At 32.7% G+C, this 18,893-nt stretch overlaps 2 protein-coding genes across 5 annotated transcripts in view; one reads left to right on the forward strand and one right to left on the reverse strand.

Moving 5' to 3' along the window:
- LOC148602007 (short-chain dehydrogenase/reductase 3-like) lies at nucleotides 1-12,227 on the reverse strand. Of its 2 annotated transcripts, XM_088555930.1 has the most exons (7): nucleotides 11,911-12,227; nucleotides 9,669-9,791; nucleotides 8,697-8,837; nucleotides 6,957-7,195; nucleotides 6,411-6,536; nucleotides 4,329-4,433; nucleotides 1-1,900 (listed from the first exon to the last, which is right to left on the reverse strand). In XM_088555930.1, the coding sequence occupies exons 1-6, from the start codon at nucleotides 12,133-12,135 to the stop codon at nucleotides 4,334-4,336; spliced, it is 954 nt and encodes a 317-aa protein (XP_088412056.1). In that variant the 5' UTR covers nucleotides 12,136-12,227; the 3' UTR covers nucleotides 1-1,900; nucleotides 4,329-4,333. The 2 variants fall into 2 exon arrangements, with proteins under 2 accessions (XP_088412056.1, XP_088412055.1); XM_088555929.1 differs by having other exon boundaries at nucleotides 1-4,433.
- Nucleotides 9,990-18,893, forward strand: part of LOC148602008 (selenocysteine lyase-like) — an 18,099-nt gene continuing 9,195 nt past the window's right edge. For 2 of the 3 annotated variants that reach the window (XM_088555926.1, XM_088555928.1), the window contains exons 1-7: nucleotides 12,386-12,459; nucleotides 14,237-14,346; nucleotides 14,704-14,775; nucleotides 15,285-15,313; nucleotides 16,564-16,741; nucleotides 17,190-17,317; nucleotides 18,032-18,190. In XM_088555926.1, the coding sequence (XP_088412052.1) occupies nucleotides 12,443-12,459; nucleotides 14,237-14,346; nucleotides 14,704-14,775; nucleotides 15,285-15,313; nucleotides 16,564-16,741; nucleotides 17,190-17,317; nucleotides 18,032-18,190 (693 nt within the window). In that variant the 5' untranslated portion in view covers nucleotides 12,386-12,442. Of the gene's footprint in view, nucleotides 10,343-12,385; nucleotides 12,460-14,236; nucleotides 14,347-14,703; nucleotides 14,776-15,284; nucleotides 15,314-16,563; nucleotides 16,742-17,189; nucleotides 17,318-18,031; nucleotides 18,191-18,893 lie in introns of those variants that run through there. The other variant, XM_088555927.1, reaches the window with a different exon arrangement.

Genomic DNA, 18,893 nt, shown 5'->3' on the forward strand with positions numbered 1-18,893 from the left:
CCTGTAACAAACTTTATTAGATATACTACATACATGTATTAAAGCTTTTACATACATGTATGAAGTTAAAGACATTTGAATAAAGTATCTAAGCAACGAAAAAAAAATATAAAGATAAATCAATACAAATACTTTATAATAAGCGTGCCTACATAAATTGTAGAGACTAGAACTAGACTAGCCACAAAATAGTAAAATACATGTGTAAACTTAACTAAGATAAACAGCATATACATGTACATGTGTATAAAGGTTATTTGTAAAACTCTTTGCTGTGAAACCTGTCCTTTACAGGACAATGTAAAAATATTATGATTTTTGTATGGTTTTTCAAAATATATGTTGTATATATGTTTGTATGCACAAAAAACATAAATTGTCATCCTGGTCCTAAACATATGTTGTCATATGTTTTAATACATATGATGTAACTTTTCTTGTATAAACCAACACTATTTTGTTGGTCTTACCGATACCAGTAATTTTATTTTGTTTTTCAACCTCTATACTTTAACAACCTGTCAAATCAAGTATAATTTCAGACACAGATCAAAAGGACAGGCATGCCAGTCATCTGCCCCCTATAAGGGGGGGGGGATGATTTTGCATGAAATTCTGATTCTTCATAAATTCTGCCTTCCAAAACTGATTTGCCTGGCTTTGCTCAATATTTAATTCTAATATTGCCCTGAATCTGCCCCTGAATTTTCAGGTCCTACAGTGTATTAGATACGGCAGGATGAATTCAATAGTATTAGTAAAACATAGCATAGACAGATTAAAATGGGGTATGGTGGGGCTGGGGTGGGTCAACATCCTCTAATGCTTGAAAAAAAAAACTTGAAATCACTTGAGTGCCTCCCTTTTTTTTTTAGGAATTTCTGGACGAACCACTGACAGAGAAGATTTCATAAGAAATCTTATTTAAATAAGTTTTCTGTATTCAATTGTTCAGCTATAGACAAAAGTTATTGTTGGTTTCCCACTAACTCGGCTGGGTCAGTTTTTAGGGGCTTGATAATTGAATTTTTTTCTACCATTTTCAAACAAATAAAATGAAAAATCGACCTCCTAAGTCCTCTCTAGGCACTCTATTACAAACAAAATGACATTTTCATCAATGTTAAATAAGGAAAAAGACAAAAAAAATTATCAAAAAATGAAATAAAATAAAAATAAAATGACTTTCCTACCTTCAGGGTCTTAAAAAAATTTGCATGTCAGGGGAAATCAACAACCACTTTTTTTGGCCAGGTTTCACATACATCTTTACTGGTTTTTCTGAACTTACAATATTAAAAAGGAAAAAAATGTATTGAAAACAAAAACTCCGACACACTTGGTTCTATAATAGCTAAGCACTAATAGCAACAAAAAAAGCACCATGAAATGTATTGTATGCAACTAACATTTGTTATACAAAACAAAATTGAAACAACAAAATAAAATAATGAGACAGCAATATCCATCACAAAATTAATTAAAAAAAATTATAAGTACTAATTCATATAAAAATTCAGACACTGCCTATAAAGAGTTGATTCATGGTCCAGAAAAACCACCAAATAAACAATGTGATTTGGTCTTATACATATAACGTAATTATTACATAACTATAGACATTTCTGTATACAAATATGTATTTTGTAGAAAACCATACATCCATCTCCCACATAAATCAACAATATCAAGAATCATAACTCTTACAAAGTACGAATTTCATTTACAATCTACATAATTTTTATCACTGAATGACAAAGTGTTGCCTGTCAGTGTTTCTGAACAAGAAATAAAGCTGAATTCAGTGGGGTTTTTGACATACATGAATCACCTCTTGTCTGATTTTTATAAGGACTGCTACATAATAAAAAGTTGTAGATCACTCAACCAATGCATTTATCTGAAAACATTAAAGAAAACAATTAATGATAGTATTATTTCAAATCACTTAAAGAATGACTCTAAGTACATAAAATGACAAATCTTGCATCCTTAAAATCCCGACCTTAAAAGAAGAGATTGACAAATTCACAGTAAACCAGAATTTCCTGGAAAATTCAATATTTGCTCTAAAAAAGTTCCAGAAGTGAAAAAGATTATGGCAAAAAATTATGAAAATCAATACACACCTTCTTTATGTCTCGGGTAGAAATAAAAAACATATTTTAATTCATCTGTTTAAGTTACAGCATGCAGGGCAAGTTTTTTTTTACTGTTTAAGTTACAGCATGCAGGGCAAGTTTTTCAATGTTTAAGTTACAGCATGCAGGGCAAGTTTTTCACTGTTTAAGTTACAGCATGCAGGGCAAGTTTTTTACTGTTTAAGTTATAGTATGCAGGGCAAGTTTTTTTACTGTTTAAGTTACAGCATGCAGGGCAAATGTTTTTTACTGTTTAAGTTATAGCATGCAGGGCAAGTTTTTTTTACTGTTTAAGTTACAGAATGCAGGGCAAGTTTTTTACTGTTTAAGTTATAGCATGCAGGGCAAGTTTTTTTTACTCTTTAAGTTATAGCATGCAGGGCAAGTTTTTTACTGTTTAAGTTACAGCACACAGGGCAAGTTTTTTTTACTCTTTAAGTTATAGCACACAGGGCAAGTTTTTTACTGTTTAAATTTGAATAATCACTTTCTCTGCAAAAATTGAGTTTCAACAAAGAATTCTAATCTAGTAGTTTAAAAAGAAATTAAGTCAATTTCTGAGTTGTAATGCTGATTAAACAATTATAAGCATAATATGGTAGGTAAAAACATGGTTGCGCATCTTGTTGTGATAGGTATACCCCTGCTCATACAGGAAGTTGATATCAGACAGCACCAAAATCACTTACACTGTACGTTGTACGGCCCATCTGTAAAATCCACACACCTAATTTGAAATCAATCCATCCAGTTCCGTCTCTCATTTAGATACAGTAAAAATGGGGTAAGTCCCATATTTAAAACAGGAAATTGATATTGAACAGCAACCAAGAATGCTTGCAATGTATGCCCCATCTGTATAAAGCCGAACACAAAATTGAAATCAATCTGTTCAGTGGGAGCTGACATTTTTGTGGTGATAATTTTGAAGGACAAACTGTCAGATAGACGAAAGGACATTGGTTGAGTAGGGCTATGAAATCTACTGGAAGGGGCAGCCAAGTCTGAATTTGAATTTATATGATCGAGACATTAGATTTTTTCCATGGTTTACAAACAAATTTATTAGGGACGTAACGTCACCAATGTCCTACATAAGTAGATCCTCTTTAAAACATGAATGTCTCAAAATCTTTCTTTCATACTGTGATTTCATCATAATTCATGGGGTATCTATTTTCATGGTTTTCGTAGGCAGTATTATGAATTCAACAAACAATCATCTCCAAGGATGAAAGTCAACTCGGTTAGAAAAACTTCAAATCTCAAAATTCTACACATTTCATTAAGCAAGAAGCCATATCAAGCAATTAACATCCGGCCACCCTTAATGGTCTGATTAAACAACAAATCAATTATTTATAAGTGACTTGGGTCTACATTAGTTATGTAATGCCAGTGATGTTTGGTATTCTTGGCTGTTTCCATCTCTCCACTAACTATGTTGTAAAAGTGGCTTTCGGTAAAAAATATGGTTTTACCATCTATGTACAACTTAGACTTAGCAATGGTGCCTGAATTTATCATTCAAAAGAACTTTGACTTTTGAAAACTTTTGCTTATAATCCAGGAAATAAAAATGGGAGTGATAACTTTCCTAGGGATGTGTTAAAAAAAGTAACTTCAATGGGTTAATAAAATTACCTCCTTTTCCATTGTTAGTGTTGGAAAACTTGCATCCAATAAAAAAAAAGAATGCTTACAAAATGTTTCATTTTTAATTTCCAGCTGAAAGGCTTTGATTTAAAAAATAATTTTACTGGATATGCACAGAAATCGTTGATATTTAAAATTTTATTGAGTTCAAGTACCCACCGTAATGTCTATTTTCCTCAACCCACAAAAACTGATACCGAAAATATTAAAAGAAGCCACACTAAGCAGTCAGGATGTGATTGTTTGAACTTTTAATGCAGATGCACTTCATGCATTTTCTTCGCATTTTCAAACTGGTCATTACATCAGTCATATAACAGCATAACAGTGCATTATCAATAAAAGAAAATGTTATTTGAGAACAAATAGCTTCATCTCTCATAGGCAAAGCCTAAAATCATATCAACAAAGAAAAAGTCAGAAAAAAACAAGTACATTGTATAAAAATTTAAGTGACATTAAAAAATCATTTTGCGAGGACAATATGTCCATATTAAAAGGAAGCACCAATCATTAAACTTGTAGCATCACCTGTCTTACTCCATCTTCTGAGGGTTTTTGATAACAAGACTGTCCAGTGCTGAATTGACACCCATGAACTTAAACAGTGGAACCATGGCTTTTGATGGGAATAAACTGCAATAGAAAATTATCTTATTATATTTTTATACTGAGCCTTTTTTATTATACATCAAAACATTGTCACCAAGCCTTTATTAGGGAGTTCGCCTCTCATTAAAGGGTAAGCCCAATTATATGACCTCCAGTAAGACAGTGATCAAAATTTTAGAAATATATCAGAAATTTTTCTTTACCTTGTCCTGATGACAACAGCATAGCCAGTGAAATAAAGAAGTCTTAAGGAAGTCTTTGTAAGAATCATGCAAACTCTGTAAAATGTGATACACCCAAAAAAAACCTACACATTTTTATTTTTGTTATTAAAGTATTATTATAGGTCTATATGATGAAATGTATAACTATTCATTCCCATTCTATACAAAATTCTATACAATTTTATCTCTTATGAACAAGGCCAAGGGTTCTATGAAGAGCAACATGTAATTTTCTGTTTACTTAAGCATTTTAAAAACAAATTCAAAAATAATAATATGTAGCCTTTCCAACCATGTATCACATTTTGCATGATTCTTAGATTAAAAAAAAATACATACTGAATTCAGATTTGACTTGAAAAATGACACTCCATGTGCACTACTAGCCTGTAACCAGACAATATAGAACTTCTCCATCGATGACGAAAGCAGTTAAAGCAGCTATATCAGATTACAATCAAAGCTTTAAATAATTACACAATCAGTTTAAGTTATCTGTATCCAATATATGTCACAGTATGCATTCAAATTACTTTTGAATTTTTCTGTAGTTAAAAAGTCCCAGAGAAAAGTGTTGTGCACACGTTATGACCAGCTTTTTTCATTCTAGAAAGCTGGAGATCTCCCTCATTTGCCCTTCCAAAGGTTGGCAGGTATGAAATTAACAGCCAAGCATTTACTAGTGATAAATATTCACCTATGAAGCTCTCTTAACCAGAAACAGAAACAAGGATGGTGTTGGTTCAGTGTTGTTAAAAGAAGTAAAAAATCCTTGTTTTGTGTATTTATATCCCTACTATACACTATATACACCTGTCATATTTATATCCCTACTACATACTATATACACCTGTCATATTTACTTGAGACATGGCACAAGCTAAAGTAACACATCATTATAAGCTTTTTCACTTGAACTTAGCTCTGAGAATAGTTACCTGTGGTATGGCATGAGGTGGGCATATTTACATGTAGTAAGGCAAAAGTTAGAACATGATAATGGACAAATTTACTTGATATATGGCACAAGTTAGTACAACTAAAATTTTCAAGCATATAGATCCTAAGATCCAGCTATAATATGTATAAATGATATTTACCTGACAGGTTAGTATATTTACCTATGGCATAAGTTTGTACATGGTTCTGGACATATTTATCAGAGACAAAGCAGAAGTTAGTACATAGTCCTGGGCATATTTACCTGAGATATGGCAGAAGTTAGTACATGGTCCTGGACAAATTTATCTGAGACAAGGCAGAAGTTAGTACATGATTCTGGGCATATTCACCTGAGAGATGGCAGACGTTAGTACATGGTCCTGGACATATTTATCTGAGACAAAGCAGAAGTTTGTACATGGTCCTGGACATATTTACCTGAGACATGGCAGAAGTTAGTACATGCCCCTAAGCAAATTTACCTGAGACAAGGCAGAAGTTAGTACATGGTCCTGGACATATTTATCTGAGATAAGGCAGAAGTAAGTACATGCTCCTAAGGCATATTTACCTGAGACAAGGCAGAAGTTAGTACATGGTCATGGACATATTTATTTGAGATAAGGCAGAAGTTAGTATACGGCCCTAGACATATTTACCTGAGACATGGCAGACGTTAGTAAATGCTCCTAAGCATATTTACCTGAGACAAGGCAGAAGTTAGTACATGGTCCTGAACATATTTACCTGAGACAAGGCAGAAGTTAGTACATGGTCCTGGACATATTTACCTGAGACATGGGAGAAGTTAGAACATGGTCCAATGACTATTTACCTGAGACATGGCACAAGTAAGTACATTATTCTAGGCATCATCACAATTTTCTTGTTGGCCAGTACAGCATTGATTGTACAGTCAGCAACATAGTCCTCGGGTAAAGGTGGAATCAACCAAGGAAACCTATTATGATAAGAACAAATAATCCTCAAGTACAAGTCCTTGTAAGAATTAGGCAATTTCTATATAATCTTAAACAAAAATGGTAATTACAAAGTGCATGGTTAATTTACACTCCAGTTCCACAAACATGTATGCCAAAACAAGTAAATCATGATGTATCATGGTGATCAAATTCTACCTTCAGTTTTTAGTGGAGGCAAAGTTGCCCACTGGCTTTTGTTACTCTGTATGTATTATTTTAGTTGCTTTATGTTCTTTGTTGTTATTGTCTGTTTTCCGTGTCTGGTCTTTGTCCCTGGATTGCATTCTTTTGATTTCCGCTAGGTTCTTGGTTCCCTTGATTACAATTTCAAAGAAATAAGAGCATAAAAAATTAAGGAATTTACAGTGTAATGTATTACACAACTAATATTTTCAAACCTTAATTCTAAGCCTTTAAACATATCATTGGCCACCTGGTAAGAGTGGATTGATGTCAGATGTATGTTTGGATACTCCTGTAGTTCTAGAAATAAAGCCTCTGACATTCCAGTGGTGGCAAACTTTGAACTGCAGTAACTTGTAGCACCTTTCAGAGACATCATTCCCAGCATAGAACTGATTGTCACAATGTGTCCTCTTTCTTGGTTTATCATACCAGGGAGGAATGCTTTGTATGTCTGCAAAATAGGAGTAAATAAATATTGTTAAAATTAGGTATGTAATTTTATACAGAATTCCTGAAAACTGTTTGTTAGTCCTGAAAAAAAAATGCCTAAATTACTCTTTTAATTTTAGAAATACAGAAAATGTACTTGAAATACAAAAATCAGACTAAATTTAAGTAACTCTGTGAAAATTTAGAATGCAAGGCTAACCTCCTTTTAGTTTGGATTAGTTGAAAAAAAATGTTTACTGTTTAGCTAGATCCTTTAATCTAAGTTTCTGCAATATAGATGCATATTATCTTTAAACAATCCTAATTTTGGGGATTTGATACATCAAATCTACCCCAAAGAACTTGAGATAAAGGATTCTACAGACACTGTGAGGTCAGCCTCATATCTTGACCTACGCTTAGAAATTGATGGTAAAGGAAAACTATTGACCAAACTTTACGACAAACGTGATGACTTTTCATTCAAAATTGTCAACTTTCCTTTCATCTGTGGCAACATCTCTTCAGCACCTGCGTATGGAGTGTTCATATCACAACTCATACGTTATGCCGAGACTACACAGACTTTTTGTACTGTGCTAGAATTCTAACAAATAGGCTTCTGGAGAAGGGTTATGTTGCTACAAGATTGAAGTCATCACTACAAAAGTTTTACAGTCATCATCATGAACTCATGGATCGTTATGGTGTAATTCCATCTGTGCCATGAAAACTGAATTGTTCAGTGTGTCATAGTTTTCCTTTCCTCTTTCGTCTACCCTGGACTTGACTTTTTATGAGCAACTTGGTGGGAGTGTCTAGAAAAGCAGAGGATGCTTACCCTACCAGTGCACCTGGTCCATGCTCCCAGTTTTTAGTGGAGTCCGAGTTGCTCATTTGCTTTTGTTACTTTGTATGTATGATTTTAGTTACTTCATATTCTTTGTTGTGTATGTCTGTTTTCCATGTCTGATCTTTGTCCCTGGATTACATTCTTTTGATTACTATTATAACCTTGGTTCCCTTGATTACTCTTTAAAATGCAAATAAATTCCATATTCAAATTAACACTTTGTTCAGTAAAACATATGCTTTGAGAATATTTAACCCTTATTCAAACATTTTAAGTGCTCAGAAAAAAACAAACCAATTTGATAATGTAGGCACTTAGATTATGATCATTGACAGTTCGTTTGTCTTAAAAGTGTCAGAAATGCAGAAAAACCAATTCAAAGTTACAACAGAATAATAGGGGAAAGGTGAGTTACATGTATCTCCCTTTGATGATGAAATAGCAATGCATTTCATATTTATACCTTGAATTTATTCTGACAATTAAAAAAGAAATGAATGTTGTGCATTTCATATTACAATTTGAATAAGATTTCGTGGATACTTTTTTTTTCACCATATTTCTCCCACTTCCTGATTCTTACAGAGAATCAGAATAGCACCGAAATTAATAATCTTGTGTATCAAATCTCAAAAACCCATATACATGTATATCTTTCAGTCAAACAAACCCATATGTGGGATAATGCATTGACAGCAAATGTATTCTGTATATCTTTTTCATTCTCATCAGTAAATAATCCTCCTTTAAAGATACCAGCATTGTTGACTAGAATTGTAACATCTCCTATTGATTGTTTCACTTGTTCAGCCTGAAACAGAACATTTACTGGTAAAACTGTTGGCATGTCAATGGCAGATCTAGTGTAAGGTCCTGGTGGGTTTAAGCTTTTTAAAAGGAGAAAGTGTGTATAGTACAGTTCTTAGTGTTCTGTGTATTTTGTTAGCATTTTTAATTCATTAACAATGTAATTTGTAACTTGTTTTTCATCTCTTCTCCTCAAACAGTTTCTGGCAGTGTTTCATGCAAATGGAATTCCCTTTGCACCATTTTCAACATTTGTTTGGTTCATGTTAACCATATTTTAAGCAATCATCTATAGACCAATCATAGAAATCATTTTTATAAAATACAATACCATAAATATTTGATAGGCATTGTTAAGCATAAGTATTTGTAAGAATCAGGCAAAAAGGGAAAAATCAGAAACATGCATGTCAAAAACCCACCAATCTGGCAATGTGATATCACTCGAGGATACTTTATCTATATGAAAAGATCATTATTTGATCTCTGCATCACTGCCTTTGCTCTGAAATTTTTCAATAGAATCTTAGAAAAATGAGGTGTTTGACAGCTTTATCTGCCTTGAAATGTTCATTTTCAATGCATTTCAATGAAATTGTAACTCAATGGGCCAGCATGATATCGAAAATCTTGTCTGTTTCCCTTGATTCTGATGATGCTAATAGTCAAATTACACTACCAAAATGATGGTTTTTTTCATACCATGTTTCACCTATTGCCTGATTCTTACAGGAACTGACACTTAATAGGCATCGACAGACTGCATGTTACTTGATCTTTTTTTTTTGGCCATCTACTTCACTGATGAAAACAATAAAACAAAGTAAAATATTACCACTTCATAAACAAGTTCTCTTTTGCAAACATCACATACAAAGTAGGTACATTGGAGATTCAAACTTTCAATATCTTTCTTTGTTTCTTTCAAAGGAGTTTCATTCCTTCCAAGGATAATTATCTAAAAATATATGGCAACTATTATTTTATCACTCTTTGTAGTGCAGAACTGCTACAAGCATGACATATGAAATTGTTTTCTTACTGAATATATATCCTGTTTTGTAATCAATGAAATGCTGAAAGTGAAAATATTTCAGGGTTATAATCTACAACAGAAAATAGTGTATGACTGGACAGAGCTGCTGTTATATGGAACATTTCATCTATACTACAAGTGGTTGAGCATCTACATCTGGATTTGATGATGAAGTGTTGCACTGATTGACAACTCCACTTTCTCCAATTCTTGATATTTTTGTACAAAATCCAACTTACACTGGGAGTCGCTTCTGGTTAAGGTTCAGTTCAAGGCTAATGTGAAACAAATTTAAAAAAAGACAAGAAATAGGTGAGCACAAGTCCCGACTTCAATTCTGGCAGCTACAACTAGAAAACTTTTTACATCAATGGCACTGGGAGCAACCTTACTGTAGAGGTTTTGAAGACCACACTGTAAACTTTTACCAAATTTTTATTCATTAGTTCTAGAGCCAAAATCAACCAAAAAAGGTAAACATTTAATTTTCTGGTTTATTTTTTTTATTTTTCCAAAGAGTAATTAGTGCAACCATCAATTCTTTGACAACATTGTATACAGGGTTTGACACTAACTATTTTACCTTAATAATCCACAGGACTAGTTAGTTTTAAATGTTGTAGTCCTGTTTGCTGCATGGTAGTCCTGAGGGCAGCAAAGCTGCCCGAACGAACTAAGGGGGTTTGCCCCCCACGATTTAAAAAAAAAAATTAGATGCAAAATCCTGCCATTTGAGCACTTTGAGAGGCTATACAATGAGCTTTTTGGAATAGATATTTTCTCCAGGATAATGAAAAAAATAGGAAAAAGTTGAATGAATCTCAATTCATTTTTTATCATTGCATAAGATTAAGGTTCCGACTTTATCTGAAGAGAAGTTATATCTCTGTTGCTGTAATACAGCTCATCATCCTCATCCTGTTCCTCATCCTTATTTTCTAATTTCTCTGCACACATATAAACATTTTATTTTTTAGATGGTGGGGGTTTAACCCCAAAAATCTTTGTTTACAATCAGTGTTGATAAAAGATTGTGACTTTATATCATTATTTTTGTTGAATAAAAAAAAGTTTGAATGATGCAGATGAGAAGCAAGAGGTGTTTAGTCGCCACAAGCATGTGTCGACCTTAAAAGTACGATAAATGGAAGTTCAAAACCCAAGAATGATCGAAAAAAATGGCCGGAATGTAATTCAATTAGGGATGAGTTCAGAGTAGCAAAAAGTGCTTAGAACTGCCAGAATAAAGTACGAAACTAATCATATGCCGATGTTTTCAAAGAGACATAATTTTTTCCCTGAAATTAAAGCTTTTTCCCCAACTTATTCAGTAACTACTAACACAATTTCAGGTAGCCCAAAGGTCTATTTAATACAGATTTTCAGATGGTCCTCCTTAAAATCAAGTGGGCACAGGACTATCGTTAGTGTCGAACCCTGTGGTATATCAAAATTTGCAAGCCAAACAAAAAAAAGTAATGCTACAGTTACCAAACTAGTATGAGACATGGACTTGTATATAAGTTCGACACCTCTAATTAAGAGTCTAACCAGAAGAGTTTTGAGTGGGGTAGTCATATACAGATCCGAAGGGATTGAAAAGTTTGGCTGATTAAGTGATTTTATAGAAAAAATTGAAAATCACTGGAGAAAGTCTCTCTTAGGCCAGTCTGTGCCCCTCTTCAAATTTCGGGATCCAACACTGGTAGTCAACTTACGTATTGCCAATGGTCAGCAGTTTCAGATGATGAACATGTCATTTATTCCAAAAGGAAGGGCATGTTGTGAAATTGACCAGGTTACAGCTAGCCTTTATCAGCATTGCTAAATAGTAAACTTCTCTGCTCAGTAGATTAGAGGACAGGGGTAATGATAGTGGACCTGTGGAGCCTCATACAGCATGTATTGATAAGATTTCAAGCACCTTTGCAATGGTATAGACTAGACTAGAACAACAACTTTAGCAAAAAAGCTCTAGCACACAGTGATATATTTTTTTTGCCAAAGAAGGGTATGGAAAGTTCCAAAATTACCGACTTACATGACTTGGACGATGTTTAGCAAATTTTAAAGCCATCTCACGACCTATTCCTCTCCCTCCACCAGTTATTAAAATTATGTCGTCTGCAATACTTTTGGGGGTGTTTGGAATAAACACAAAAACAAACGCTTTAAACGTCAGTAATATCCCTTTAACTAAATGTATGAGAAAGAAAACACTAAAAAGAACATATTCCCACAACATTAATATAATGTCACTTTCCATGACTTATGTAAAAAGTAGTTAAACTTGATGTTCAGATGCTGGTAGTTGCCTGTAAATCCTCCATGTCCCTTATGCTCATATAAATAAGCGTATATCTTTGAAAAAAAAGAAATACGTGTATATATTTTTTTCTATATTATTGAACAATTAGCTTTAAAATCTAAAATACAGAGAAAGAAACAAATTACTTTCTCTCTTTTTTGCACTTACTACGCTTAAACTAAGGACCGATTTTTCTTGATTCAGACGATTCCGAAATGCAAGCTTGTTCTTGGTTATTCCTGTGTTCGGAATAACTCGGACAGAAATGGCAGACGAAAAGCGGTAATGAAAATTTCGTTTTTTTTCAGTTTTAACTGATCACAATCGGTATTTCTGTCTATATTCAATTTATTTGTTCATCATATTTGATTTGCATATATGTTACATTGTTATTTAATTGTAATTCACATCCCCTGGAGGCCTATAGGCTATACCTATTAAAAGAATAATCAAGGGAACCAAGGTTATAGCGGTTATTAAAAGAATGTAATCCAGGGACAAAGACCAGACATGGAAAACAGACATACACAACAAAGAACATAAAGTAACTAAAATCATACATACAAAGTAATAAAAGTAAATGAGCAACTCAGACTCCACTATAAACTAAAACTGGGAGCATGGACCAGGTGCACTGGTGGGTAAGCATCCTCTGCTTTTCTAGAAACACCCGCCTAGTTGCTCATAAAAAGTCAAGTCTGGGGTAGACAAACGAGGAAAGGAAAACTGTGACCCGTTGAATACATCAGTTTTCATGGTGCTGATGGATACACCATAACGATCCATGAGTTCATGATGACGACCATAAAACTTCTGTAGTGATGACTTCAATCTTGTAGCAACATAACCCTGTTCCAGAAGCCTATTTATTAGAGTTCTAGCGTGATACAACAAGCTCTGGCATAATGTATGAGTTGTGATATGAACACTCCATACGCAGGAGCCGAAGGGATGTTGCCACAGATGAAAGGAAAGTTAACAATTCTGAATGAAAAGTCATCTTGTTTGTCGTAAAGTATGGTCAATAGTTTTCCTTTACCATCGATTTCTAAGTGTAGATCAAGATATGATGCTGACTTCACAGTGTCTGTAGTATCCTTTATCTCAAGTTCTTTTGGGTAGATGCAATGTATCAAATCCCCAAAATTAGGATTGTTTAAAGATAATATGTCATCTATATAGCAGAAACTGAGATTGAAGGATCTAGCCAAACGATATTCTTTCTTTCTGATCAGATCAGCTATCAGCTAAAATCTTGATTGCCTTGAATTTTGTCAACTTTCTTTGGTGAGAAGCATGAGGATCAAATATAATGAAACACTGTATTGCATGTTTACATTTGTGTGTATGGATTTTTATAGGATTTTCATGGTTGCTTATGTTTAAATCCTTGTCATTTTAGATTTTTGTTTCAGCAGATAGAATTTTAGAAAATCACCTGATATATCCATTGAAATTTGTTAGAGAATATCACATTTTATTAAAAAAATGACCAGAACTGAAATAACCTATTCTTTAACCCTAAAGTTACCAAGTTTTTTAGCAGTTACCAAATTCAATAACGTTAACAAAATTAAAGTTTTCCAAAACACAATAGACTATTTTTTTCTCAACAGTCAGTTGATGTTTTCATAGAAAGTTCAGTGTCATATGATAAACTTTTATTAGGAGTGACTTAAGAAACTACATGTAACCATGGTAACCAGGAAAAATTTGTAGAAGTACAAATTTTTTGTTTTAATAGGTCTGGAATATATTGATTGAGCCTTGTTGGAGTTATTGCCTTTTTCCCTTACTTTTCTGGCGAAATTGACCAATTTTGCTCTTTTAACTCATGCATTTAGTAATTTTGAAAAATAATGAAAATTAAACAAGAAAACTTAACGGAATAATCTGTTTTTAGTATACATCATAAGTTGTATGTTTACAACTATTTCTCATAGTAATTTTTATTCTTATTACATGTAGTTCATTGGAAGCATATGAGCCCAGGTGCTTTCATTATTCATTCCAGAAGATTTATTCTCTTTGCAGCCTCTTATAATTTTGTATTTTATAGGATTTACTTAGATTACAATGCTACAACCCCTTTAGATACTGAAGTAATTCAAGCAATTAATAATAGTTTGACAGAAGCATGGGGCAATCCTAGCAGTTCTTATGAAGCAGGTGGGTAGCACAATGTTATAGTAAGTTAGATTTTCTTAAAAATGCTTTAAATGGTTTTAAAGTGTATATCATGCACCCTCATCACTCCAGAATTTGCTAGGGCAGGAAAGTACCAATAAAATTGTTGGTGATCTGATAATAGGTTTTGTCACAGTATATCAGTAATTTTAAATTGTTTTCTATGCACATGTAAATTCATAAATTATTTAATTTTTTTCTTCCTTTTATGTTTTTAAAGGACTTTTAAAGAAGATTGATTGATTGATTGATTGATTATTGTGGTTTAATGCCCAAGCAGCACTTTTAAAGAAGAGCAATACTCAGATCTAAAAAATTAAATAACTTGCTTTATTTCAGGTCAGAAAGCAAAGCTGGTAATTGATGAATCGAGAAATAATGTTGCTGAAATGATAGGGGCTAAGCCATCAGGTATACTTTTACAATCAACTTTCAGAGGATACTTTTGAGATTAAACAAAAAAGATCTAAATGAATGTATTCATACAAAGTGTTTGTACTTGTTTTATTTTTTTTCTTGCATTTGGTTATAGTGTGAAAAGTTGAAACATCTTCAGTTAATTTAGGTTAATGAATTAAGGTTATTTAAAGCACTTCTACATATTATCATATAGCGAGAAATATTTGTGAGGTTTGTGAAATCTTGAAAATTAAAGATTCCCAAATTTAAGTCTAGATATTTCACAGTTATTGAAATGCAGACTATATAAAAAACTTGAAAAATGAATACAAAAATTTAATACCCCTATTCATAGAGCAAATCCCGAAACTTTGTCATTTGCTTTATTTAAAACTTTGAATAATAAATTTACCATTAAATGTTATTCCCAACAAGTTGAAATATATGTTTTTTGTTTTTTTGGGTTTTTTTTACATTTATTTGACCACTGGAATGATAATAAATGTTTCTTTTTTTTTCAGATATCATTTTTTTATCAGGTGGAACTGAGGTACTGATATCTTATTATAGAACATATCTTTTCTTGTTTAAAGATTTTACTGCTTGATGTAGAAAAGTGTTGTTATGTGGTCAGACTGATAGAAAATTAAATTTTCAAAATAACTGCAAAAATACTGAAGCATCAAAACAGCAGCAATTTGGAGACATCAGAATCAATACACAGAAAAATTTGCAACATGTTTTTCATGTTTTGAAAGCACTTTAAAAAAACAAATGTTTCTGACTAACAAAGGAGAAAGTTCGGTAAGGACCCCTTTTGGCCTCATAATTTGGGCATTTTTGAAAATTTGATTAAAGCTGATTTCTAGGTAGAAGTAGTATAGTAAAATGGTCGCGAACACTGAATATCAGATGTTTTTGACAATATTCATGACGTTATTCCAGAAATGATAGTATGCATTTATGTGACTTTTACAAAAAACCTTTTACTTTTTAAGTTTTCTGTAATTTTTGAGATGGTTTTTGTGTGGAACGGATGTGGCCACACATCTGTTGACTCAAGATGTTTTTACACAAGTTGTAACTGACAATTATACACAAAATATAAGAAGGACGAGAGTGTGGCCATTGTTAAAAAAGTGAAAAACTGTACAAAATTTGGTGTTTTCCAGCCATTTTAACAGATTTTCCCAATCAGGTTTGAAGGCATATATTGCTGTATATGTTTAAATTTTTACCATAAACCAATCAAATGAACTATAAAACACATTACTTGACCAATCTGTGAAAATAGGAAACAGAGATGATCCACAATGCACATACACAATGCAGACAACGGAATAAAATATACTTATATATAAAAACAGAAGATAAGAAAAAAAGATGGCACACAAAAAATTATAGCACTTGCAATATGAAATCCCACATAAACCTAGGGGTGACATCAGATGCTCTATAAGATTAATACTCAATGTTAGTAAAATAAGGAATTGGTACTGAGCCTTTGCACATACACACCGTATAATGGGTGTTGTTCACAAGATTCTAATTTTTGCTAATTACGAAGGGTAGTGGTAATCACGAAAATAAAAGTTGGCCAAATTTTACATATAATTTTCATTCTATAAAATTTGAAGAAGTGAAAAATAAAGACTGTAGAAATATAATACCCTTTTGTTACAGCAAGCTGCGAAATTTGGAACCTACAAAAATTAACCGCTTTCGGTATTATATACACAACAGGTCAAACAATAATATAATTAAATACAAGGTCAGATCACTAGGATTTTATTATTGTAGGGTAACAACATGGTACTACAAACAGCTGTAAGATACTTCCATACTTGTCACAGGTGTACAAATGGCTACCAAGGAGGTGGAGATAACCCTGATAAACTTCCACATTTTATTACATCAAATATGGAACATGATGCTGTCAAACTAGTGCTGGAGAATTTAGCAGAGGAAGGAAAAGCAAGTAAGATGTAAAGATGTATTTAATATTTCTTTTTCATGCAGAAGTTTCTTGTTTAAGTTTTGTTTACGAAGTATATTGATTATGAGGTATATGTGAAAAATCAAATTTGCATGGACATAGATGTTCTTATCAAATCTGTCTCAAAGTTATTAGATTAAATGAGATACTTCTACATTAAAATTAAATGAGGAAAAATGCTTGTAAAACATTAAATTAACATTGATAAAAGTCTAAAGAAACAAATTCCTCTCATTTCCAACTTTTTTTCTTTGAAATTTCATAGAATAAACTTTTTGTTTCAGGTTAGTTAATGCAGTCAAAAATTTGTTGTTTCCAAAAAATCCAAATCCATCTATGAAGAAGGAATTTACCACTTCTCTTTAAATCCAACTCATGGAGACATTTTAGTAGTTATTTTTCTGTCTTATCTTGTTGTTTTGCTTTTCAGGTGTGACATTTGTTCCTGCCTCCAGTAAGACAGGACATGTTGATGTAGAGGATGTGTTGTCAGCAATTAGACCCTCCACATGTATGATCTCCCTCATGATAGCCAACAATGAAACAGGAGTTTTACAGGTGAGCTATCATGGAGTATAAAAATATTCTAAGATGGAAAAGGGTTTTTGTTTTACTAACTTATGTTTTTTCTCCAAATTTCATACATATATTGTCACATCCCTCATTCTTTCTTAGGGTTCTTTAACTTTTAAGTCTACCAGCGACTTTCACCAAAGGAGACTTTAGGTTTGCACTCTGTCTATCCTTCTTTTCCACACATTTTTTTCGTTATGCTTGCAGATATACAATTGATATTTAGTTCATCGTTTTTTGTTGCGGTCCTTTGATTTTTTGCTGAGTTATGGCTCTTGGAAAATTAATGCTAAAACTCAATTTTCTGCACCTGTTCGTTGTGTTTGCAGATATATGTGTAATATTTGGTACATTTTTTTATATTTACAAGCTGCAGATCAAGCTCAAATTTTGTTCTGGTCTGCTGAACTTTTGCTGAGTTGTGGCTCTTGGACTTAGAAAATTATTGCAGACTCAGTTTTTCGCACTTGTTAACAAATTATGCATGAAGTTTGCATTCTGTTCTCTTCAACATGTATTTCTTTTAGTAAGGGACTTTGTATTGCCATGCAGTAATCTCAGAGTACTTGTTATGATTAGTCTGTCCATCCACCCATTCGTCAGTCTATCTTTCTTCTAGTGCACTGGAATCCTGTTTGGGCTGTATCCATTTATTCTGTAATTTTTTTTCTTCATTATTAATTCATTTTTATCGTACAGCCAGTCAAGCTAGTGACAGAGAAAGTCAGGCAAATAAACCTTGACCGGAAGACTTTGCCCAAAATCCTATTACATACAGATGCTGCCCAGGCAATAGGCAAGATAGAAGTTGATGTAGAAGATCTAGGAGTTGATTATCTCACTATTGTTGGGCATAAGGTATTGTATTTTTATTTTGATGGTTGTTAGTTTTATGGATTCAGTCAAAAGAACATATTGATTGTTATGGTTTTGAAAATAACACAGTGTTAAGTAGCACTCCACATAAGAATCATGCAAAATATAATTCATGTAAAGCGTACATATTTTTATTTTATTTTGTTTGAAATGTCATAGTCAACTGAAAGTAACATGTATCTTTTCATATAACCCATGTTCATAGGAGATAAAAATTATATAGAAGGTACTGTAGACTACGATCAAGGGAGATAACTCTATAAATGACACTAAAATACAATAGAAAGTTTAGAAACTATTGAATTTTCCATGTGGATTATCTCCTAAGAGCAGACAGATTGGAATGAATAATTATACATTTCATCATATAGACCTATAAAGCAACTTAATCACAAAAATAAAAATATGTAGCCTTTTTTTAGGTGTATCAAATTCTACAGAATTTGCATGATTCGTACAAAGACTGCTACTAAAAATCAATTTGTTGCATGGGTACTATAGTGATCATTTTTTCATACATTTGCTTAAAATTTGAAATACATTACCCACCAATTTGGTATGGTTATTGGATATCATACTGTTGTGAACAGAAATTGAACAAAGCCATATTTTTTCCACTTTTTTAAATCCAGATTTTACCATTTTGTTCATTACTTCTGTAATAAACAGTAACATCAGCTCATCT

Source organism: Perna viridis, chromosome 12, assembly GCF_037379345.1.
Source record: "Perna viridis isolate PV_CMFRI_1.1 ecotype Kerala chromosome 12, ASM3737934v1, whole genome shotgun sequence".
In the NCBI taxonomy this organism is placed as follows: Eukaryota; Metazoa; Mollusca; class Bivalvia; order Mytilida; family Mytilidae; genus Perna; species Perna viridis.

What these genes read in the sequence shown, in the direction of transcription:
- LOC148602007 (XM_088555930.1), bottom strand. Translation starts at nt 12,135, where the DNA reads ATGGAAAGTGACATTATATTAATGTTGTGGGAATATGTTCTTTTTAGT. An exon ending in GAGAACTTGTTTATGAAGTG is followed by an intron (nt 8,838 to 9,668) that starts GTAATATTTTAC and finishes GTTCTGTTTCAG; the next exon opens with GCTGAACAAGTGAAACAATC. An exon ending in TTTAAAGGCTTAGAATTAAG is followed by an intron (nt 6,537 to 6,956) that starts GTTTGAAAATAT and finishes TTATCATAATAG; the next exon opens with GTTTCCTTGGTTGATTCCAC.